The sequence below is a fragment of the Alosa pseudoharengus genome, unplaced genomic scaffold, assembly GCF_046254945.1.
Source record: "Alosa pseudoharengus isolate Yale_2024_CS ecotype anadromous, Long Island Sound unplaced genomic scaffold, YU_APseudo_1.1 YU_APseudo_1.1_scf_19, whole genome shotgun sequence".
Lineage (NCBI taxonomy): Eukaryota > Metazoa > Chordata > Actinopteri > Clupeiformes > Clupeidae > Alosa > Alosa pseudoharengus.
In genome coordinates, this window is record NW_027468657.1 from 18455689 (window position 1) to 18480688 (window position 25000).

General features: G+C 45.5%; 1 protein-coding gene across 1 annotated transcript in view; it reads right to left on the minus strand.

Moving 5' to 3' along the window:
• LOC143132877 (insulin-like growth factor 1 receptor) overlaps positions 1-25000 on the minus strand; it is a 50227-nt gene that overhangs the window by 19130 nt on the left and 6097 nt on the right. Inside the window, exon 2 of the mRNA XM_076292702.1 lies at positions 22844-23383. Coding sequence (XP_076148817.1) covers positions 22844-23383 — 540 coding nt within the window. The remainder of the gene's footprint in view (positions 1-22843; positions 23384-25000) is intronic.

Here is a 25000-nt window from a genome sequence, read left to right on the forward strand (position 1 = left end):
GAGACACACAAACACACACACACACTCACCAGCCCAGACATAGTGGCAAACAAACGGTCAGTGTGTGCCTGTGTGTTTATCAGGGAAAGGTTAGCAGGCTTTTGATGCTACTTTGCTCTGTGTGTGTGTGTGTGTGTGTGTGTGTGTGTGTGTGTGTGTGTGTGTGTACGTGTCCATGTGTGTGGTGCTGCAGGAGGATTGGAGGTGTTTAACATCTGCATGCAAGGCCGCAGCTCCACACACTGCACTTTTTCTGGCTGGGTATTCTGTGTCTCTCTCACACACACACACAGCTGAGATTTAAGAGTGTGGTCAGGATGATGAGATCTGATCCACAAGAATCTCACATGACCTAGGTTAGTATTCATGTCCTCTCCTCTCTTTGTACACACGAGTGAGTAAGTGTGTGTGAGAATGTTTGTGTGAGAATGTGTGTGCGAGTGTGTTGATTGAGTTAGGGCTTCATGCCATCACCTCTGTGTGTGTGTGTCTATGCAGACAGACACGTGTGAGAGAGTGTATGTGTATGTGTAAGTGTGTGTGTGTGTGTGTGTGTGTGTGCGTGTGTGTAGGTGCACTCTGATTCACTTCACTTCCTCTAATTTCTAGAGTGTGTGTGTGTGCGTGCGTGCATGTGTGTATGTGTAACCTGACTGAACTCGACATCACCTCTTCTCTATTACTCCTGACTGACCTTAACTATTCCTGGACTGTGCCTCTGTGTGTGTGTGTGTGTGTGTGTGTGTGTGTGTGTACACACATGTGCGTGTGTGTGTGTGTGTGTGTGTACACACATGTGCGTGTGTGTGTGTGTGTGTACCCTAACTGATATCTTTCCGGAGTGGGCCAGCACTATTGGACCTCACACACAATAAATCTCATGTTAACACACTGCACTCCAGTAGGACTACACACACACACACACACACACACACACACACACACACACACACACACACACACACACACACACACACACACACACACACACACACACACACAAAAACAGGTGCTCTCACACACACACACACACAAATCATGTGATCTGATGATAAACACAGACAGACAGATGGACGGACGGACAAACAGACAGACGACCTGAATAGACACACCACATCAGAGATACACACATTTCCTAAACAACAAACAGCACCCGTTTCCTTCCACAGACACTGCTGAGTTTGACTGAGCTCTTGAGCTGTAAACAGAACTATGCGGAACTCCCAGATGAAGAGAACCGCAAAACCGAGCAATGCAGACCTCCCTGCGGACCATAACCTGGGAACAGAACAATGCAAAGAACTACTCCCACAAGCACAACCTTCTCGGACCATGAAAACAGGCCTACTTTCTTTCCTCTCTCCACTCCTCTAGCACGCATGCACGCACACACACACAGGTTCTCAGTCATGCCACTCCCTGCACACATATCCCCAAAAGCACTATAACACACACTTTCACTCAACCTGTCTCTCTCTCTCTCACACACACATACACACACGTTGCCCACCAGGTGTGAATGTCATCATGATCTCTGTAGCACACTTGTGGGGTGTACTACGAATCTCGATTAGTGGGTTAGCGAGGTATGTTGCGCTCAAAGCCAGGCTATGCTGTGACACGAAAGTGGATCTGTTTTAGTGTCGCTATATCACCATGGTATCTTATGCTGTCAACCAAACCTGGTCGGGAGGAGGTTATGTGCTAAGTTATAGCTCAAATCGTGTAATCTACCGCACACTGACCAATCAATTGTCTTAAAAAGTTTTCTCACGTGTAGGATTCTGTCATATATCTTACAGGTGGAGCTCCGCCTATACTAACATTTTGGATTTTGAAAGCGCTTTAATAGGGCGGTGCGTGCAAATATCCCACTATGGACGTGCATACCATACAACTACTGATGACAATTGATTTATTTGATGTTATAGGTTAGACACAAAAAATGACCGCAGTGTAGATTAAGCTATCGCTCATGAATGCGGAAGTAATTGTTTTTAAATAGAGGCGGTCTTGTGCGTCTCCATGTTACACGATTGGCCAAAGTCATCCCAACACCGAGAACGCGCACAGATCTGAGCTGAAAGCCTAGTTTGACAAATATATCACATAACTGCAATCGTAGTATCACTTAACGTATACCCCTGAGTCAAGGCTTTGTCAAGCCTCGATATGTCTACATAGCCTAGATATGTATAACGTGCTTCGTAGTATACCCCACTGATGCATTCCGTGTTTGTTTGTTTGCGAGTGTTAAATACAGAGACCGCTTACTGCCATCTAGGCATCTGTGTGTGTTGTTGTTTAAAGTGCCTCCATCTTAAGATTGATACATTACATTTCAATTTGATATTGCATATACACACACTCACTTTTTTTGTATATGGAAATCACACTCACACATACACACTAGGGCTGCGCGATTTGGGGAAAATATCTAATTGCGATTTTTCTGACAGATATTGCAACTGCGATTTGATTTTTGAATGTCAATTAATTGATTCAGTTATTAATCAATATTCCAAATGTCTCTTTAATTCGTGCCACCCCTGATTGGTGAGCAGGCCTGGCGCACAAGCAGCACCCTGACGGACTATGAAGCTCACCAATCAGAATTTCTGTGCCCCTCACGCACTAAGCACACCCACCAACCAGAAGTGGCATAGTCAGGGAGGATGAAATGAATATAAAAGTCAGAAATGTGACAAAATTAACTGCACGATTATTCTGTAGTTTTTGCTATTAGGTAATTGCGTTGGTTCATATTGCGATTACAATTGTGATTGTGCAGCCCTAATACACACTCAAAAATACGGTACACTCACACACACACACACTCAAAAATACAGTACACTCGCACACACTGAAACACACACACACACACGTACACACACCCACAGTATAAGCTGCCAACAGGACCAGACTTCCTTATTGTGTCTCCCTTTGTGCTTTCTTATTGCAAGAGTGCACTTTGGAATCTCAGGAATGTTTTAAGTCTCCACATCCAACACACACACACACACACACACACACACACCTCATCCCATTGCTGATTCAGTAAGGAGCACTGTACTCTGCTCTACAGCCAACCTGGATCTTACACAGTGGCGGTTAATGACTATACAAACACACACACACCTTTTTACTGTATGCTGTACAATGAGGATATGCAAACTGCAAACCGATCACGCACACACACACCTCCAGTCTGAGTGAAGTGTGGAGGAGAGGCAGGTAGAAACGCTGTAGCAAAGGGAGTGCTTGTCCAGCCCACGCAGCGTCACAGGACTATTATGGGGTGCAGCGTGAGCGCAGCAGAGCCAGACTCGTAGGCACAGTATGGCAGTCAGAGTGCACACTCCCTCATAGTGATCAAATACACTACCGGTAATTATCTACACAGCCGTACCCAGCGCACACAGACAACGGACTCGGGAGAACCGATCTTCACAGTAAACAGATGCACCGGGAGCACACATGCTAAATTAATCAGAAGACGCTGCTCCTAAACCACTGCCAACGTGGGCAAGGCATCTTCTGCTCCGCGTGCATCCGTTTTAATGTGCAGCTCCGGAGCACGCATGCATCGTCCAGCCACACACGCATGCATCGTCCAGCCACACACGCATGCATCGTCCAGCCACACACGCATGCATCGTCCAGCCACACGCTCCAACTTATCCCAACTTCTGTGGTGTCCGTCTGGCCATTAAATCAACTGTAAGCAACCCTATAGACGCCAGTTTAATTGGAAAACATCTAGCTGCTTGTGCTAATCAGATTCCAAAGCCAGATTACACCAGATTCTGTGTTTGCATAATGTCTCAGATGAGATTATTGTCAAGGAGTGGGATTGTTTGGATTACGGAGAATGCACTTGAATAACACACTCCGTGATTGGCTGATTAACTGACCAACTAATCAATTGATTGAAACAGGACCACGAGTGAACAAGGAGTGCATATCAGTTAGTAGTGTGGTCATGTGCACACGCGCACACGCGCACACGCACGCACATGCACGCACACACACACACACACACGCGAACGGCCAATCCTGGGCCATGTAATTACAGCAGGGCTTACACACCCACTGGTTCCAGGAATGGGTGGATGGCTGCCCGAGGGCACCGGAGGAAAGAAAAAAGAGAGAGAGAGAGGAGAAAAAAGAAAAGAACTGAGGAAGAGAGGGAGAGGAAGAGAGGGGGGTATTTATGAGGTCTGATTTATGAGAAACACAGAGGACGGTCTCTGCAGTGACCTGATTCTACTCAGGCCACTACTGATGAAGAGGATCTGGAGGTCCAGAGCGGAGCTGTGCTCTGTGGAAAAGCTTGAATCCTAAAGAAATGGAACCTCAAAGTCTGAAGGAAGAGCTAGTCACCAACCTACCTGAAGGAAGAGCTAGTCACCAAGCACACATGGATTTAGCAACTCACGTTAGGACCCATATGTACCATTGGCACTAGCCTCCATGGGTTTAGCCACTGACACTTGCACACATGACTGTAGCCTCCGATATTAGCTCTCCCATGGGTTTAGCCACTGACACTAGCACACATGACTGTAGCCTCCGATATTAGCTCTCCCATGGGTTTAGCCACTGACACTAGCACACATGACTGTAGCCTCCGATATTAGCTCTCCCATGGGTTTAGCCACTGACACTAGCACACATGACTGTAGCCTCCGATATTAGCTCTCCCATGGGTTTAGCCACTGACACTAGCACACATGACTGTAGCCTCCGATATTAGCTCTCCCATGGGTTTAGCCACTGACACTAGCACACAGGTTTAGCCACTCATGCTAGCACCCCGAACATTGAGCTGCTGATGCTACAGTTCATGAGTCTTCCTGCCTCCTTCCCTCCCTCCATTCCTCCTCCTTTACTCATGCAATCGCTTGCTCCTTCCATCTGCCCCCCCCTTCTCTTCCTCTCCCTCCCAGAATCATTCTGTACATTTTACTCTCTCTCTCTCTCTCTCTCTCTCTCTCTCTTCTCTCTCTCTCTCTCTCTCTCTGGAACAATAGTGTTGACAGTGGGGAAATGCTTGTGTGCGCGGGTGGGCCCGGAGAAGAAAGGCTTACTTATCCTCCCGGACCAAAGCTTCCGGCAATTAAACACCAGCGTGTGACTACTGGGGGAGGGGGGGTGGTGGTGCACGAGGCTTAATGCGGACAAGTGTTACATAAAGGTGCATGTGAATGTGTGTGTGTGTGTGTGTGTGTGTGTGTGTGTGTGTGAGAGAGAGAGCATGCAGGTGTGTGAGTGCACAGGCGAAAGAGCATGTGTGTGACTGAAAGGGGGAGGGAAGGGGGAAACGTGAGTGGCTGATTTTGTGTGCGTGTGTGTGTGTGTGTGTGTTTACATCTTCACTGCATTCTATATTATTATTTACCTACAGCAAGATTGTCATCAAAGATTCTACAGGACGTGTCGCTCTTATCCTTCAATTCTTCAGGCCTCTGATTGTCTCAAGGTGTGTGTGTGTGTGTGTGACCACTTTGATCAGAGTTAATTTCTCTCTAGGCAGGCTACTGGTGAGGTGTTGGGATGAGGAAGTAACACTGATGTCCAGCATCAGGTTACAGCTATATTACATAATCCATTGTAATTTAAATAAGGGCATGAGTGAGAGTGAGAGTGAGAGTGTGTGTGTGTGTGTGTGTGTGTGTTAATGTAGGGGTGAGTTATTTCTTGTTTCAAGCCTCTGCTAAAGGATTTCAGTCCATTTCATCAGTCAGAAGACCAGCACCAACCACACCATCCTGCTATAATCTGCCAGCAGATACCTCCACACACACACACACACACACACACAAGAGGAGGGACTAAGAAAGACAGCTGGATAGTGAGTATGCACAACTCAATTGAAGCAGCAGTAAGTGTTAAACTGTAAACAGTTAGCCATTTTGTTCTTTATCGAGTAAACTACTCAATGTGAGTGTGTGTGTGTGTGTGAGTGTGTGTGATGCATTCCTTACGTGGCAGAGAGAGCAGGGCAGACATGCGTTGACAGCTACATCATGCCAACTGCCCCCTCAACCAGATGTAATACACAGGACAGGGTAAACAAGGTGATTCACCCACACACAAACCCAACTCCAGACCAGAACAATAACGCATTTTCTCTCACACACACCCTAAAACTCTCACTAACACAGATACATATTCTACCTTCACCATGTTTTCTTCTCCATACCTCACAGGCCCTTTATCACTCACTCACATACACACACACACACACACACACACACACACAGTACCTGCACCATGTCTTCTCTATGCTCCTCAGGCCCTTTATTATGTCTCTCTCTCTAAACAATCCCCCTCTTGCTCCTTTGGAGAGGAATTCTCTTCCTCTCCAACCAAATATCTCCCCATCCCTACCACCCACTCAGTATCTCTCAATCTCTCCCTCTCTCCATCTTTCAATCTCTCAATCTCTCCCTCCATCAATATCTCCCTCTCATCCTCCTGGTCTTGTTAAATCATTATTTATGTGCCCCTGCCCCAGGCTAATTTTTGTGAACAGTACGGATCTCTCTCTCTCTATCTGTCTGTCTATCTGTCTGTGTCTCTCTCTCTTTTTCTCCCTCTCCATCAATGTCTGTCTGTCTGTCTGTCTGTTTGTGTCTGTCTGTCTCTCTCCATCTCCATCGATGTCTGTATGTCTTTGTCTGTATATCTCTCTCTCTGTCTCTCTCTCTGTATGTCTCTCTCTCCACCACTCTCTCTCTCTCTCTCTGGATAGGGGGAACAGAGGCCCTTTCAGCACCCCACTGTTCTCACGGAAGTGTTCTGTCCATCGGGAGCCAAGAGGAACTCAGGCCTGACGAGGATGAATGAACGCACACACCAGAACCCATCATGACATCACCCCAGCATGTGTGTGTGTGTGTGTGTGTGTGTGTGTGTGTGTGTGTGTGTTTGGTGTGGTGGAGTCTGTTTAGAGCATCTGAACACAGACATGTTTGAAAACTGAGTGGAGGAGGATTTGCATACAGGTTGAGCATCAATCATGAGTCATGCGAGTCATGGATTCACACCTGGAGTTTGAGGTTGGCTGGGCAATTTGCTCTGGTCTCCAGGAAGGGAAGCCGCGTGGAAAAGCAACACACACACACACACACACGTTGTGGCTTTTTTCCAACATGTCAGCAGACATTGACAGACAGGACAGCCTGAGGGATGCACATGTCTATATATAGATAAGATCTGATCTGTCCTTATATCTGTTAAGGTGTCCTCATCTCTCTCTCTCTCTCTCACACACACACACACGTACACACGCAAAGACCTCCTCTCTGTCTCACACACACACACTAGTCCTCATCTCTCTGCTCCTTACTCCCTCATAGGTCAGTCCTCAATTCTGTGCTCCTCAGACAGACAGACAGACACAGACACACACACACACACACACACACACACACACACTTCACCCAAGCAGTGTCTTAGTGTCTCCTCATCATTCTTAAGTAATGTTCCTCCTGTTTCACACTCCCCGCTTCCATTGTCAAAGGCCCTCCCTTAAAATCAACAAAACATTAATGCATGACTTCACAAGCTTCATTGCAGGATGACAAGTTCTTCTGATGGGGAGACATTCCACCCGTGTGCCACAAACGAGACGGTATGGCAGTACACCTCATCCCAGCTGAGAGGGAAGGTGTGCAGGTCAGCTCTGAGCACAAGCCGTTTAGGTTTGATGAGAGATAAGTCTCGTAAGCCCCCCTAAGGCGCATGCGTCTGTGTGTGTGTGTGTGTGTGTGTATGTGTGTGTGTGTGCGGTGGGGGGTTCTGGGGCGTGGAGGATTTTGACAAGGTAACTTAGAGTTCAGACTGTTCTCTCTCTCCAGTCAAAACACACCCCTCAGGGATGGTCTGTGTGTGTGTGTGTGTGTGTGTGTGTGTGTGTGTGTGTGTGTGTGTGTGTGTGTGTGTGTGTGTGTGTGTGTGCATGTGTGTGTGTCTAGCCGACGTGTGCGTTTGTCTGGAACTGTGCCCATGGTGTATTTCGGGGTGTGGGCAATTTTTCCCATTTTTTAAATTGTTTGAATATTTTCAAAAATATGTAGTTTTTAAGATGCTAGACGTGGTGTAAGCTTTTCCCAACTGGTTCTATAGGCCTGAATCCCATCTCAGGTATTCAGTATAACCCTATTATTTTGAGAAATGCAGAGCATTGAGATTTTTAGCAGCTAAACCTGCACATTGGCTGAGCAGCCTTGCCTAGGGATGTCCAGCATCGTTGATGAAATAGCGGAGGAATTCCTCCCTATGATAACAACTTGTCATATATCAATATTAATAACCTAACTGATTGGGCTGCCTGTTTACACTGTGCACCAATGGGGCACTAGAACAGCCATGTGTTTAGAACAGCCATGTGATTAGAGTGGAAGCTAATTGTTGGAGCAGATGCTCCGCAAACAGAGCTGAACGGCATGCTTATGTTACGTGCGAGCCCGGTGTAGCCTGCCACTAGGTCTATAGTAAGTATAGTAAATGTATATGTCTAATAGACCCTTTCAACAATAACAACAAAAACAATGCTTGAACGTTCTATTTGGTTCCCAATCTACTTCCTCTGCATTAAAGGGAAACCAGGCAAGCCTGATGCTTTTTCTCTACGAAACTCCCCCTCGCTCGGTCTGAAGCTCTTTTCCTTTTCTTTGCATCTTCTGTCAAGGGTTTTCGCCGCTTTTTCGCCGGCTCTGCCATTATACACACGTTTGCAACAATCGCTAGCGTTTCGTTAGCCTGCCTCTGTGCTGTGGATGCAGGACGTAAACTGATCCTGCTTCGGTCGGCGGGTACGATACACTGAACTTGCAAGCGGGATATTCTTCCTACAGGCAGTAGGGGCGGGCGAGAGAGTCTTCATTTGCCCTGTAATGAGTCATTTAACCATATAACGACTTACGAATATGAGTAATTAACACGAAAACGTTGCCTGGTGTCCCTTTAAGATAACATTTGGAATGTTAAAACGGAAGCCTTGTGGGGCCAACTATGATGCTGATAATGGAACTCTCTGGAAAGGGTTTTTCATGTGACGTATTCTAGGTTCTATAGCTTTGTTTACATCCACCTGGTAGGCAAGGGACAAGTTGAACCCATTGAACATAGTTGTCTGCAGCTGCCTCTCAGTAGGCTACATCTCTGTATTTCAGTAATGTCAACATTTCAGGCATCAATAAAGGTGATGATTAAACGTTATCCCATTGTTCAATATTTGATTGCCTGTCACAGGAACGTTATTTCGCTAAAATCACCCTGATTTGGGGCATTGATCTGTATCGATACCGTTATGGGAGAACCTGCATGTAGTAGCCTAACTTTTTTTCTCTGTTCGTTTACACGAAGACGATAGACTTTCTTAGAAGCTGTGAAATTTGGCCAGAAAGGAACGTCTTCCCTCTGAAAGTTGACACAAAATCAAACAATATTTGATCATTCAACTTCAACTGAACAGCGACAGGCTTTGGTAGGCATGTAGACTCAGCAGACGTTAAATGGTAGCCTACAGTTATAGCCAGCGTCAGTCAGCATCATGTAACATTAATGGTGTTAAAGTCATGAATCCTGTAACATATTATAACATAACAGCGATGGCTTATTCGAAGGCGATCTGTATGGATATATAACCACCCAGAAAAACTGTGTGAGTGATAAAGTTAATTAATTGTATGAGACTTTTTATTAGTTATCCATTGCTATATTAGGCTGTTATGCTAGCTCAGCCTTTAAATATGCTGTTATTTTGGTCATGTGGACCTGATTAAACGGGTAAAGATAATTCATAAACTGCTATTCTTACATGACTGAAGCAGTAGCCTAGGTTCAACAGTGGTGTTTGAGGTTGCTGTGTTAAGTTGTTGTGTGTGATCGCTAAACAATTCATAGGATCAAATCAGTTTATTTTTACATACGGGAGTTAGCCTAACCTGTAGGCTATAGCACATAAGCCTATTCTGTTTTCATTTATTAGCATTTGTTGTGATTATATAATCAAATGACACTAATGATAACTTGAAATAGAAGGACAGGAGATAGATTGATGTCCACAAGCACGAATTTCACAAGACAAAACTGTTCCGGTAAAAATATTCTTGCCATGTTTAAAATGCTGCACTTTCCCCCTTCATAGCCCATCTCTTGCAATTCATTTTTGGATGACTGTACAGTAGATAGTTGTATTTTAGCCTAAGTCTTCGAAGACAGTAGCCTAGGCTACACCATTAGGCCATCTTGAGAATAAAAGACTTCACAGCTGCTAACTATCATCCTCCACAACCATGAGGATAGGTAGGCTAAACGGTCGTTCGTCGCCTTTTTGCTTCTTATTGTAAAACCAACTGTTAGGGCCTACACAAGTGGTCGGCATCCCGGTCAATATTTGATATTAAAATTTCAATTTTGAAGATATTTGTAACTATGTGTAGCCTATGCAACCCGACTATTGTAGGCTTGCCTACCACTCTGCAGTGCCTTGCCTACCATTCTTGCCTACCACTCTAGTTGTAAACAAACGGTGACGTAACATTAGAACGGAGGTGCAAAACCTTAATAGTAAGTCTACAGTAAACTATAACGGCCATGGATGGCCCAACCCAACTGGGGAGCCCGTAAGTCTCTCTCCCTGTGCCCTGGGAGGAGGCCATGCCCTGTGCCCTGGGAGGAGGCCATGCCCTGTGCCCTGTGAGGAGGCCATGCCCTGTGCCCTGTGAGGAGGCCATGCCCTGTGCCCTGGCAGGAGGCCATGCCCTGCTCTCCGGCTCCCTCTGTTCCTGTTCCTATCACTGCCGCTGCTGCTATACGTGTCCTTTAAACGGGGCCAACCCTGGTGCAGGAGAGCAGCGTGTTCTCCTGCGTGTGCTATCTTGGGATAACACTAAGTCCCTTCATCTGAACATGGAACTGCCACTCCAGCAAAAGGCCGCAGATCCAGCATTAATCTCTGACCTTATCGCTCACACGCACACACACACACGCACGCTGCTCGTACTGGCATACATACATGTACATGGTTAAAGAGGAGTAGAGAAGGGTCATTCCATGCCAAACGTACGAATCTCCCCACTCGACCGTCTCAGATTTGGCTGAAAGAAATTCTGACGGTTGTTCACACACTTCTTAAAGGTATAGCCCCAAATATTAGCTCTCTACTCCCAACACTCCCCCCCCTGCATTTTCAGACACTCTTTAAGCAGCGTTTTCTGAAGAGCCATTAGAGAGCTAATACTTGCGACTATACCTATCAAGAAGTGTGTTTCAGCCAAATCTGTGACGGTCGAGTGGGGAGATTCGTACGTTTGGCATGGAATAACCCAGAAGAGAACACCAGAGAGGGAGAGAAAAAGATGAGGAACAAGCGGAGGATGAGAAGAAGGACAGAAGGAGGAAAAGAAGGAAGGAAAGAGAAGGAAGGAAAAAAGAGAAGAGAAAAGAGGAGAAAAGAGAGGCTGGCAGAATGTCGGAGGTGTACCCATCTGCCATCTGACCAAGAGAGAAAGTTTAGGAGTGTGTGTCTGTATGCCAGGGAGAACTTTTTTATGAATGAGTGCAGAGGGAGCTGGATGAATCACTCCACCAGGCTCAGCGGGTCGCTCATCATCAACCTAATTTACTTTCCACACACACATACACACACACACGCACACACACCACCACCACAAAAAAAACCAACACAACTTAATATTTGTAGCTGCCTCCCCAATAAAGTTACAGTCAACAGCTGACACTTGGAACATGCACACACACCAACAAAAATCACTCACTACTAGTGTGCATAGACACACTACTTGGTGCAAAAATCACTCACTACTAGTGTGCATAGACACACTACTTGGTGCAAAAATCCCTCACTACTAGTGTGCATAGACACACTACTTGGTGCAAAAATCCCTCACTACTAGTGTGCATAGACACACTACTTGGTGCAAATTCATTCATGACTGCTCGCGTCTCTCCATCCACAGTTCTTTTGCTGCATTACTGTACTGATACTGTTAAATAGGGCTGAGACGGTAGGCTAACCTTCCGTTTCAAAACAAAACTTCAAAACTTATCATCAAAAGATGAAGCAAACTTTGTGTTGGGGAACCAGAGGTGGGACCAAGTCACTGTTTGGCAAGTCACAAGTAAGTCCCAATTCTTAGCAGTCAAGTCCAAGTAAAGACAGAGAAGGGCAAGTCATGTCCAAGTCACCTCAAAGCCAAGTCGAGTCCAAGTCCCAATTTTTTTCAAGTCCTGAACAAGCCATCAGGTACTCTTCACTTAATAATGCCATTATTAGACTATCAATCATAATTTTAACACATCAATCTAATCTACAGTATTTTTTTATAAATACAGATTAAAATATGTTCAATGTTTCTGTCTTAAAATCTTTTACGATATATGCATGCACATACCTGTGAAATATACGTAGTGCTGGGCGGTATGACCAAAAATGTATATCACGGTATTTTTCAACGGTTTCACGGTATATGATGGTATTTTTTCCCCCATGCATAATCAGATGTTCACAGCATTTTCTACAGGTTGAGATGAATTGCTGCAGTACATTGACTAAGCATGGTCTATTTTACTGTCATGATGTTGACCAACTCCACACAGGTTTGCATGGCCCCAGAAAATTATGCTGTTTACAAAGAGCCACACACATCTTGTATAAAACCAATACAAAAAGTAGTGCAACTTGCAATAATTATACTTTTTTGAAACTTATACAATTGAAAAAAAAAAACCTCTCTGCTAATATGCTTACTCTGTCAAACAGGCCTATCAGAAACATGCCTTATTGTTATTGTGTGGTTAATTGACGTTAGTGGTATGTGGATGTCTTGTTAGCCTGCCATGAGCTTCGGTTCGGATCGCTAGGCAAAACATTAACAAAAAAGTTAGTTTTGGTGCACTGATGACAGTCAGGATCATTTCTAACTAGCCAGCTAGTATTGTTCAGTTCATGTCTATAACATGCTTTACTTGCTACCTGGATAAATACAGCGAATATTCTTAAAGTGAGATGAAAGAACATTAAACTTCACTGTGTTCTGTGGGTTGCTAACTAATGACATCGCCTACTAGCCAGCTAGTTACAGCTGTTAAACAATCGCAATGGAATTTTCGTGATGGTAAATCCCTTTAAATGCAGTATCCCTTAACGTTTTTCCTTAACTAAAGAAACATTTTTAGGTATTCTGTGCAATATCCTTAAATAAACCCCTTACCTAAGGAGAAATTAAGCCTTAAGGGTCATACTTCAGGGGAAAAACTTCTGTTTTGTGTTTACCCTGACTACGCATTGCAGTCGCACCATGCACGCGTGTGAAAAAAGTCCCGTCTGAAACACTGTCGCGGGGCGCAGCGTTCCAAACGTTGTGTAATCAAATACACCGGTATGGCGGTATATTAAAAATTCATATCATAACGAAAATATACACCGGTATACGGCGTGAACCGGTATACCGCCCAGCACTAAATATACGCATGAGCATACCTGAGTAATCTGTATGAAACGGATAGCTACAAGACACTCAGCACAGCAGCAAATATATATAGACCTCTCCGGAATAAGTCTCGCCTCCGAAACATCCGGATCCACCCAACTTCCGGGCGTCGAATGTCTATGGGAAATAACATGGCCTTTCGAAATATCATACCTGTCAAACATTTGTAGGTGGCGAAGTAGAAAAAAATGGTGGGCCGATTGGCCTACACACTTCTGCCATCTAGTTTCCACTGGATTTTTTGATTGTCGGTGCCGTTAAAGTAGAAATATATCAGTAAGAAGCACTAAGCTAACGCACGCTTCGGACGCCGCAACTCCCCGAGTCAAGGTTGCATAGCAATGGCAATGTTTCATAGTTTGTCTTTCACCAAAATGGAGTTCGTAGCACCAGAGCCTGTCTACGGAGGTGGCACTAACCCTGCGTGAAATCGTCATGTTTGATAGGTTGTTAATACATTCTGAAAATGTTCTGATCAAGGTCATGCAAAATAAAGCTATCGACTCAATACAACTCTGCCTGATTCCTAGTCTGCTTATCGTTATCTGTTTTTTGTGAAAAAAAAAAAAAAAAAATTTCGTCATGTCTTTAGTGTCTTTGTTGACGATTTCTTTCTTTTTCAAATATCTCAATAACAGCCAACAAACTCTCAGCACAGTAGTTAAGTCGTGTTTAAAATAGGCTGAACCTTGCAAACGATTTCCTTTTAAAGACCACTGAAATCACGTGTGAATCACACGTGAAAATGACCATCACGTTAGATTGTGACTGGTTGTGAGCAAGATCTAACGCCCCCCTCTGCCCGCGTACATCGGAACGGTGCATTTTGACATTGTAAACGTTCTCTAACAAGAGTGCAAATCAGTTTAGTTTCAAATCAGTTTCAGTTTTAATGTTGGTCCTTCCTCTGTCTTTTGGTTCCCTACACACAGTGCGTGATGCGTGTGGTATCAGCAGCACTGATCACCGTGCTCTACCTGTTTGTGTCCACTATGTGTTTTGTTTTTGTTTTTGTCGCGGAAGTGAAAGCATCTCCGGGGTGAGTGGTCCACGATCAGGAATTTTTTTTTTTGACTCGAGACATGTCAAATCATTACAAGTCAAAGAGGCAAAGTCTGAGTCAAGTCTCGAGTGAATAGTATTCAAGTCCAAGTCGAGTCGCAAGTCATGCCGAATTTTATCAAGTCGAGTCTGAAGTCATTAAAATCATGACTCGAGTCTGACTCCAGTCCAAGTCATGTGACTCGAGTCCACGTGTCTGTGGGGAACGCAATGTTCCAACATTTCATTTGTGTACTATGCAAGAGTAGGAAAGAACTGGCACAGTCGTAACACTTTTCTATTCTCTCCGTTCAAACTCGAATTTCATAAATCTGTTAAACGTGGAAGCTGTAAAATTTGGCCAGAAAGGAGCCATACATGTTTACTCCATGAAAATTAAAAGAGAATTAAAGAGTATGTTCTAGTTTGTTAAGAATTTGATTTAACAGTGACATGTAGGCCTAGGCTAGCCTAGGACCTACCTTTGTTACAACCTGACGCAGCCATTAAAATGTGCGGTAGCCTACCCTTGTAACATTAGCATAAGCGTTACGAATGTAGCAGTTCTAAAATCATGATAGCCTTGTTGATAAACTGCTTATTTCTTTCATGTCTGAAGCATTTGGTCCAGTGATCTTTTAAGTTGCTGCAGCTGTCTAAAGTTTAATTGGCTGTGATGGCGATGCAAAATTCATAATCCATAACTCGCAATCAGATTTTTTAAAGCGGTATACCGTGAAACCGCAGTAATTTCTTGCTTTCCAACCGCGTTAAGAAAACATCCATACCGTCCCAGCCCTACTGTCAAAGCCAGCAAAGAACAGCATGTAACGGTAGGCTATTCTCTCGCTCGCTCACACACACACACACACACACACACACACACACACACACACACACACACACACACACACACACACACACACACACACACACACACACACACACACACACACACACACACACACACACACACAGTTACATGTGCTGACAGGAAGGCTTCAAGTGTGTCCCATCCCATAGAAAACACACAGCTAAACAAAAGCATATCTGGGCTGGCTGATACTTCATCTTCATCTGGCTGCGTACATCTGACAACACCTCAGTCCATACACACAGACACAGACACAAACACAGACACAAACACAGACACACACACACACACAGACAGACAGACACACACACACACAAACACTTCCCTCACACACCTCCATCCTCTTTTCAATTGCACACTGTGCTCTCCATGCAAGCTGAGACAGGAAGACGAAAGTCAGTCTCAAGGAACAAACATACAAACAATAATGCCATATAGCCCGAGGATCATACCCTTTCACACACACACACTACTTAATGAATAGGCTTGGTAGGAACAACAGCTTGAGGATGTTGTTCCAAGCACCACACCTTAAACCTGCATATGTTCACACCTCACTTTAGATGGTCTTCTGTCCTCTACCTACAAATTAGCTCAGACTATAAACACTTCCCTTACTGACATTCCGTTAGCAACAGTGAGGCTACACTGCACGCTCAACTGCAGCGTGCAGTGTAGGTTCCACTACAGTCAATGGAACCAGCGACACCGGACGTGACGAGGGGCTGAGCGCATTCATAAAAACGTAGACCAATCGTCTCACTATTTTTTTTACGCTCTGCGAACACAGCGATTCTGTTGCGCATCCCTGTGTCACCCAGCTGTAAGATTTGGGTGTTGGGTTTGCTTAGTGATGCTCAGTAATTGTCACAATCATTTCAAAGGCTTGGATTTCAAACAAACAAACCAGCTCTAACAACCCTGGTACTGGCTGACTATCCACGTACAGTGCCTGCCAGTAGTACCAGCTGAAAGACAAACAACCTGCCTACACAAACATACACTCTTAAAACAAATGTGTTGTCCCTATCTGGACACAGACATGTGTTAAAAATGATGCAAGGTGTGTTGTTTTCAACGCAAGTTGTGTTATTTTCAACACATATTGTGTAGCAATTAAAAAAGGAAACAACACAAACTGTTGTCCCTATTTGGACGCTTGCGTTGTTTTCAACACATTTGTTTTAAGAGTGTACTTGATGAAAGTGTTAAAAACCGACACTGCGTTGCTTTAAGGTGACCACCACCCTGGTGCCACCTCTCTGCTGATTCGACCAGTCATCACCGCCAGGCTGACAGCTGCCATGGCAACCGAGCTGCGGAGCCGCCAGTCAGCATCAAAGCAGCAATCAGCATCCCACTGCTCCTGACGAGGGCATCCCTCCACTGTCTGCCAGGGGAACCCGCCTGTGTGTGTGTGTGTGTGAGTGTGTGTGTGTGTGTATGTGTGGGGTGTGTGTGTGTGTGTGTGTGTCCGTCTGCCTGCCTGAGAGTGTCTGCATATTTGGTCCTACGCTGGAGCCACACTGCCAATGAGAGGACGAACGAGGGACAGAAAAGATAAGATGGAGGACAAGAATAGAGAGAAGAGGCAGTGTATCACTTTTACTGAAAGAGAGGGAGAGAGACAGAGAGAGAAAGAGAGAGAAAGAGAGATATGGAGGAGGAGAAAGAAAGAAAAATGGAAAGAGGTAGAGAGAGGGGGAAGAGAAAGAGATGGGACTCTGAAAGTGTGGAGAGGAGTACAGGCACAGGCAATGTGAGGAGAAATACCAAAAAGGGGCATGAGTTAGCATGGGTTAGCATGAGTTAACATGGGTTAGCATGAGTTAGTATGCTAGCAAGCCTCCCATCAGTGACAAGCACGCTGTTTATAGGTGGATTCGGACAGTTCTAAGAACACAGATACTAGTTTCTGGAGAGGCTACACCATCTACACTGTTCCTAAGGCTATTTTTCTGTTTGCACTTGCACACAGTAGGAACTCGGAGATGACTTGACACACGTTAGCAGCCCAATTATTACACACAGGCCACTGTTCAGCCCAATTCTAAAGTAATTAAACAGACAGCATTGCTATTTAGTTACTAGCTACTAAAGTTTAGTGACAAACTAGAAGCGTATGGTATCAGGAAGCATTACAGCCTTCTGCAGCCTTCTCATGCAGTTTTTACGTTAGGCAAATTGAAACCTAAGCTGAATCATTTTAACAGAGATTTTTTTTGTAAAAAGGGAGGAACAAAAATGGATATAGACACTGTGACCAGGGGAACTCAATAATCCCTGGTTAAATGCTGTCCAAATGCACAGGTTCTAGGAACTGCAAAAAGTCCCTACAGTGCGAAAGGGCATTATGTTTACTGTGGTGGAGCCACTCCTGTAAACAGATATGCTTCTGGTGTTAGGTCCTGCACACACACACATGTGTGCACACACGCACACACACACACACAAGTGAGCCTCAGTAAAGGACTACTGTAAACATCTCATCCGTTTCTGATTAAAGACTTCTGATATGGGCAGGAGTAAATAAACCTCTTACTTCCACACACACACACACACACACACACACACACACACACACACACACACACACACACACACACACACACACACACACACACACACACACACACACACACACACACACACACACACACACACACACACACCTCGGGCAGGAGAACAGCAAGGAGGAGCAGAGACCAAGGATGCGGGAAAGGAGGAGACTGGAGATGATGGGGAGGAGAAAGGGATACGAGAAAGCAAAGGAGAAAAAGAGACAGGAGAGAAGGAAAGAGAAAACAGAGGTGAAAGAGAGACAGGAGACAAAGGACAGAGAAAACAGAGGTGAAAGAGAGACAGGAGAGAAGGAAAGAGAAAACAGAGGTGAAAGAGAGACAGGAGAGAAGGAAAGAGAAAACAGAGGTGAAAGAGAGACAGGAGAGAAGGAAAGAGAAAACAGAGGTGAAAGAGAGACAGGAGAGAAGGAAAGAGAAAACAGAGGTGAAAGAGAGACAGGAGACAAAGGACAGAGGGAGAAACAGAACAGGTAGAGACAGGAAGGAGAGAGACTAAGAAGCCTGGTACAGTTCTGCGTATTTGTCCCACGCACACAGTGCATGATGGGAATTGAGTCATCAACGCGGCATGCTGGGGGGTGTCATGTGCCTCCCAATAACTCTGACCACAAGTCAATGACGTATGTCTTCAACGCATGCAAATGAGCATACCACCTCCTTAGGAGAGGAAGGAGAGAGACTAGGAGAGGAAGTAGATGAAGGAGAGGAAGAGGAGAGAGACTAGGAGAAGAACGAGAGACTAGGAGATGAAGGAGAGAGACTAGGAGAAAAATGAGAGAGACTAGGAGAGAGACTAGGAGAAGAAGTAGAAGGAGAGACTAGAAGAGGAAGAGGAGAGGAAGGAGTTGAAAAAACGGCTGAGGAGGGAGACTGTCATTTCTTGATCGGTGAAAAAACACAAATGATGCGGCATGACTGCGTTGCGAGGCAACTTGGTGAAAACAACAGCTGTTAAAAAAATCTGTTTGACATTTCCTTGTAACTGTTTGGAGCTAAATAATTGAGAAGCTGTTCAAGTTGTTGTGCAAGTAGTTGTCAGAAACATAACATTGTGTTGTTGACAGCTGTTTGCGGTCAAGTCACTGCCGGATATGACGTCACACTGATTGGCTGCAAGTGAAGAGAAAAGAGGAAGGAGGGAGCAATGGAGTGAGTGTGTGTGTGTGTGTGTTCGTGTGTGTGTGTGTGTGTGTGTGTGTGTGTGTGTGTGTGTGTGTGTGTGTAGAGGAGGCACCTGCAGCTGTGTCAGCACCGCTGGCTGCAGACAACCTAATGATTAGTTTGGCTACTGAACATGACCTTTCCTGTACGTTAACTTTTTTTGCTCATAGTCCTGGAGCTCCAGAGGTTGATAGTTTTGTAACACAATCGACTAAATCTCTACCATCGGCACGCAGTCACCAACACCTCATCTATAGGCTACACTCTAGAAAACATTTTAAATAAGGCGTCACCGGTGCTAAGCTGGTAAATAATCCATAACACAGACTGATTTATTTTGTAGCACATGCTACATATATGTAGCACTGTACAGCCCTATGCTTCTTTCATTCCACACACACACACACACCTTCCCATAGCCACTTATGGGGAGATAAAAAAAAACACTATTCAGATGCACACACATACACCACTCCTGGACACACACACATTCATACAGTCCTACTCTTTTTAAGGGGGGGAAAAAAACGTCATTTTCACAACTTTTCAAAAAAACTACATTACCCAGTGTCCCTCTTCAACATGCCAACTGAAATATCCCCACTGTCCTTTTGAAATGGCACCACCACACACACACACACACAGATGAAAGCCAAATCATGCTTCTACTGTAGTTAAGCATGTAATTTAGAAAGAGGTGCACTATGGGATACCTAGTGGAGACATGAAGAAAAAGAGGTCTGGTGGTGTTACTGACGGTTAGGTTATGACAAATAAAGAATGAGTGATATACCCACAGCAACAGAAAAAGCAAAAAGCAAAATAAGAGGTAGAGAGAGAGAGAGAGAGAGAGAGAGAGAGAAGTGGAGAGGGTCAGCTGAAAAGCTCTGCTGTTCTGTAACATCTGTGTTAAAGAAAAACAAGGTAATTATGCAGAGGGAGGAGCTGTGAAGGCCTTAACGTCGGAGCCTACACCGCCCACGCATGCACGCACGCACACACACACACACACGTGTGGCAAATCGGTTACATAGTGCCCGCGCATACACACACACACACACACACACTTGAGTCTCTTCATCTTTCCACTCCTGATGTGGTAAAGACACACAATTACTCATCAGCATAGGGATGCATGCACACACACACACGCACACACACACACACACACACACACACACACACACACGTTCCTGTAGTCCCCCCCTCTTCTGCTGCTGTTAGCCTTTTCTGGAAGGCGGTATTTAGTGTCACCCTCTACGCAGGAGAATCAGGGGGAGAAGTCAGAATGTGAAATCACAAACATCTGGCAACCGCACACAAACAACTCCAGGCTCGCATCTGGCAACCGCACACAAACAACTCCAAGCCCAGGGCAGTAAACAGCCTGCAGAGGCATGAGAATACTATTCCACTCCACTGCTCTGCTCTCTCCCTCTCACACACACACACACACACACACACACACACACACACACACACACACACACACACACACACACACACACACACACACATACACACACACACACACACACACACACACACACACAAGCCAAGCACTGCTCAACCAGATGACTGCGTACGTGTACGTGTGTGTGTGTGTGTGTGTGAGAGAGAGACTCTACTGTGTTATCTGTAACACTGGCTTTGGCAACACTGTATCCAAACGGTCATGCTAATAAAGCTCCTTTGAAATTGAATTGAATTGAATTGAAATTAATTGAGAAAGGGAGCAAGAGAGAGAGAAAGAGATTGTAGATCTGTATGTGTGAGTGACTGTGAATGTGTGTGTGAGCGAGAAATGGTCAAAGATAGTGAGCATGCGAGTCTGTGTGTGCTGTGTGTGTGTGTGTGTGTGTGTGTGTGTATGGGAGAGTGAGTGAGTGAGTGAGTGAGAAAGAGGAGCATACATTTCTCCTGAGTCGTTTACATTCTTCTCCAATAGGAATTCCCCTTCCTCGCATCCAACGCAAGCTAGTCCTACAACCCCCAGGCTCCTCTTCTCTCAGTCCCAAAGCTAGCTACACAACACAGGTAACGCTAGCCACTCCCAGTCCCAAAGCTATACCCTCAGCTAGCTACAACACAGGTAACGCTAGCCACTCCCAGTCCCAAAGCTATACCCTCAGCTAGCTACACAACACAGGTAACGCTAGACGCTCCCCAGTTCCAAAGCTATACATTCAGCTAGCTACACAACACAGGTAACGCTAGACGCTCCCCAGTTCCAAAGCTATACATTCAGCTAGCTACACAACACAGGTAACGCTAGACGCTCCCCAGTTCCAAAGCTATACATTCAGTTAGCTACACAACACAGGTAATGCTAAACGCTCCCCAGTTCCAAAGCTAAACATTCAGCTAGCTACACAACACAGGTAACGTTACAGGATACCCAGATTGCCATATAGTTGCAGAAGTGCAAATTATACATTGACCTAAACTGTGGCCTAATCTCCAGAGCCAGCTAGCACGACAACACTGGCGAGGGTTTAACTCACTTGCCATAAACCAACACAAATGAAGCACACGGGTAAGGATAAGCCCACTGCAGCCTAACTACAGCAGTCAGGTAAGAATAAAGGCTGAGGCTTCTGTCCAAAACACACCACAAGCCAACCTTAGGGGGTCCAGTCCAGTCAACTAGCAGCACCTCACAGATGAGGTCATAGACTCCAGTCAATAAAACACCATATGCCAGACTAAGGTCCTGCTAACACCACAGCCAGCTAGCAGAGCACAGGCAAGACTAATCAATGAAAAAAAAAAAACAAGGGTCAAGCTAAGAGGTTCAGGCTAACATAAAGGCCAGCTAACTATATGACGCAGGTCTGCTGCCCATTTAACTCCCCACAAGTCAGCAACCAAAACATCAGCAGCTGAGAAATTTAGGTTTTGTCAGGAATGTTTCTAAATGCAGCGAGACAATGTAATTCTAATGAAACCGTGAACAGTGTCTGCTACTGTTGGTGAGGGCTGGGAAATGGCACAGCTGGTACAGATCTGTACTGCACAGGGGACACATTGGGTTCAGTAAGCAGCAATCACTTGAGTCATAGGTTAAGTCTGTACTAGTAGACACAACAAGATACCTAGACACTAGACTCCAACACACAGATAAACACCACACACACACACACACACACACACACACACACACAAACACGCGCACACCCACACACAGCTCAGCAGGGCCAGCGGGTGACTAGACAGACTCAGCACAAGTACCTCTGCCAGCTAACGTGAATCAAGACCTTCACACCAGAAACAACAAGCCAGCCAGACACAGACACAGACACACACACACACACAGACAGACAGACAGACACACAGACACACACACACACTCTCTCTCTCTCTCTCTCTCTCTCTCTCTCTCTCTCTCTCTGGCACAACGTCTGCCCTTTGCCTTGGAACAGGCTCGCAAACTGATACCGGATACAAGCAGTTTCAAAAGAGCCTTGGAGATCCCAGACTCTCCACCTCCACACCCATCCAAAAAGGCTACTTTCCTTATCCTCACAAACACCCAGTAAGGCCTACCGCCTCTGCGCTGCATCCCTAGATAAACCTCTCTGGCAGGAGCCTGGATTTGCCCCTGAAAAAGCAGGGTTTCCTGCGTGCCAGGCCCAGAGGAGAGAGCCTTGAGGGCTGCTTACCCTTCTGGCAGTGGCTGGAGGTCCAGCATCGGCCGGTCTTGACGCACTGCTGCTGGTCCTCGACGACACCCGGGCAGACGTTGCCGCACTCCTTGGCCTGCTTGTTGCCGGCGATGAAGTTGTTGCCCGTATCCATGATGAGCGACCAGTCCACCGAGTCCAGGTAGCACAGCTCAGCGTTCTTCTCGATCCGGATGGCGCCGCGCGTGATGTTCCGCAGGTTGTACAGGCCGATGTCCTTGAGGCTGGTCATCTCGAAGATGACTAGCGCGTAGTTGTAGAAGAGGTTGTGCCCGCGGATGACGGTCAGGTTGGGAAAGAGTGTGCTGAGGCTGTCCAAGCCGGCCACGCGGAACAGAAGCAGGTAGTCGGTGATGACGGTGAGCTTGGGGAAGCTGAGCGTGCGGAAGATCTCCTGGTTGACGCCGCCATTCTTGTCGCCGATGAGCAGGATCTGCAGGTAGCCCTCCACCACCGTGCAGTTCTCCAGTCGGCTGAAGTCCGAAAAGTCGTTTCCGATGTCGATGCTCGGGCCACATACTGAGAAGAGGAGAAGGAAAGGAGGGATAAATGAATGAAGAAAGGAAAGAGAGATGGAGGGATAGAAATATAGTGAAAAACAAAATAAAAAAAATGCATAAGGAAGGAAAGAAGGAAGGAAAGAAGAAAGGAAAGAAGGGAGGAAAGAGAGAGAGAGAGAGAGAGTAGGGGAAGAGAGGGACAGAAGGAGGAGGAATGAATAAACACATTGGCATACAGGAGAAAAACAGGACAGCAAGTAGAAAGAAAAAAGACAAATTGGAGCTTATTAAAAACAAACAGCCACAATGCAATGCCTTCATATGTACATGTGCTAACCCGTGTCAACCACACGTTATTACAACCCTGCCTGCCAAATTATAAGCCTACATGAGAACACTCGCAGCTATTGCAACAACGTACGATCAAACACTTCACACACATTTACTTAAGCGCTTTCGTCTACGTGTTTGATATTGTTGTCGATGTCGTAAGAGACGGATTACTCATTATGCCTCAGTGCACCGGCACATTTTTATTCCAACAAGCTAAACTTTGGCCTACAAACAGCAGAAATAGGACATCAATGAAAAACAACAGTGTGGCCTGAAAGACATCTTACTATTGGGGGAAAACACAGACATACAACAATGAGATATTGGAATATGAAAGTTCACTTAAAGTGGTTAAAAGGATAGCACTCTCACACAACACACACAGCGTGGCACGCCTAGCCTTTTAGATGTTTTGAACGAGGGATTAGCGTACTAAACACAAGGAAAAGTCAGCAGTGTTGAGAGCGGTCCTGGTGCGGCAGGCCACTATTGTGAGGAGGCACACACACACACACACACCTCATAGCGCTGTGTAACGGCCCCTTCTCTTGACCATAGTCAAGATCATAGCTCCAGCTAAACCTGTGGAAATTTCCACTTTAAATAAAAGCCCACACATACATGATGACACCCATATTGCTTCTGAGGTTTGAGCTTTGACAAGTCAGCTAATCACAGTTAAGACACTTTTAATCAAGAAACTAAAATTATAGTTTTATTTAGCATTATGTGCTATATACTATAGTATTATATTGTATTGTATAACACCTATTCATTCTTAGTAGAGCGTGTGCTCAGAAGTATTGAACCTAAAGCCTTGTGGTTAGCATGCTGTTCTACCAGTTTAGCCTAATAATAACAATCCTGTCCTAGTTTGAAAAGATGCTTCCCACGACCTTGTTATTGTTTTTATTGTGGCAACTGTACAGCCAAGGCGAGCGAGCGCACGCTATATGTTTTTCACCCAGTCTAGACGAGTGCACTGCACCTGCTCTTCTATTGGCTGAGAGGGGCCCCAAGACGAGTGGCCAGTCTGCCGGCGTCAGTATGAGTGTGTGTGTGTGTGTGTGTGTGAGTGAGAGAGAGAGAGAGAGAGAGAGAGTGAGTGAGAGAGAGAGAGTGAGAGTGTGTGTGTGTGTGTTTGAGTCAGCATCAATGTCTGGCGCCCACACCTGCATGGCTAATGCTGAGTGAGCAGGTAGCTAATGCTGGGGCAGACGGAGAGGACAGAAGGAAGAAACAGAGAGGAACGGAGGAGAAGAGAGGAGGAGTGAGGAGAAAGAAAAGAGACGAGAGAGAGGAG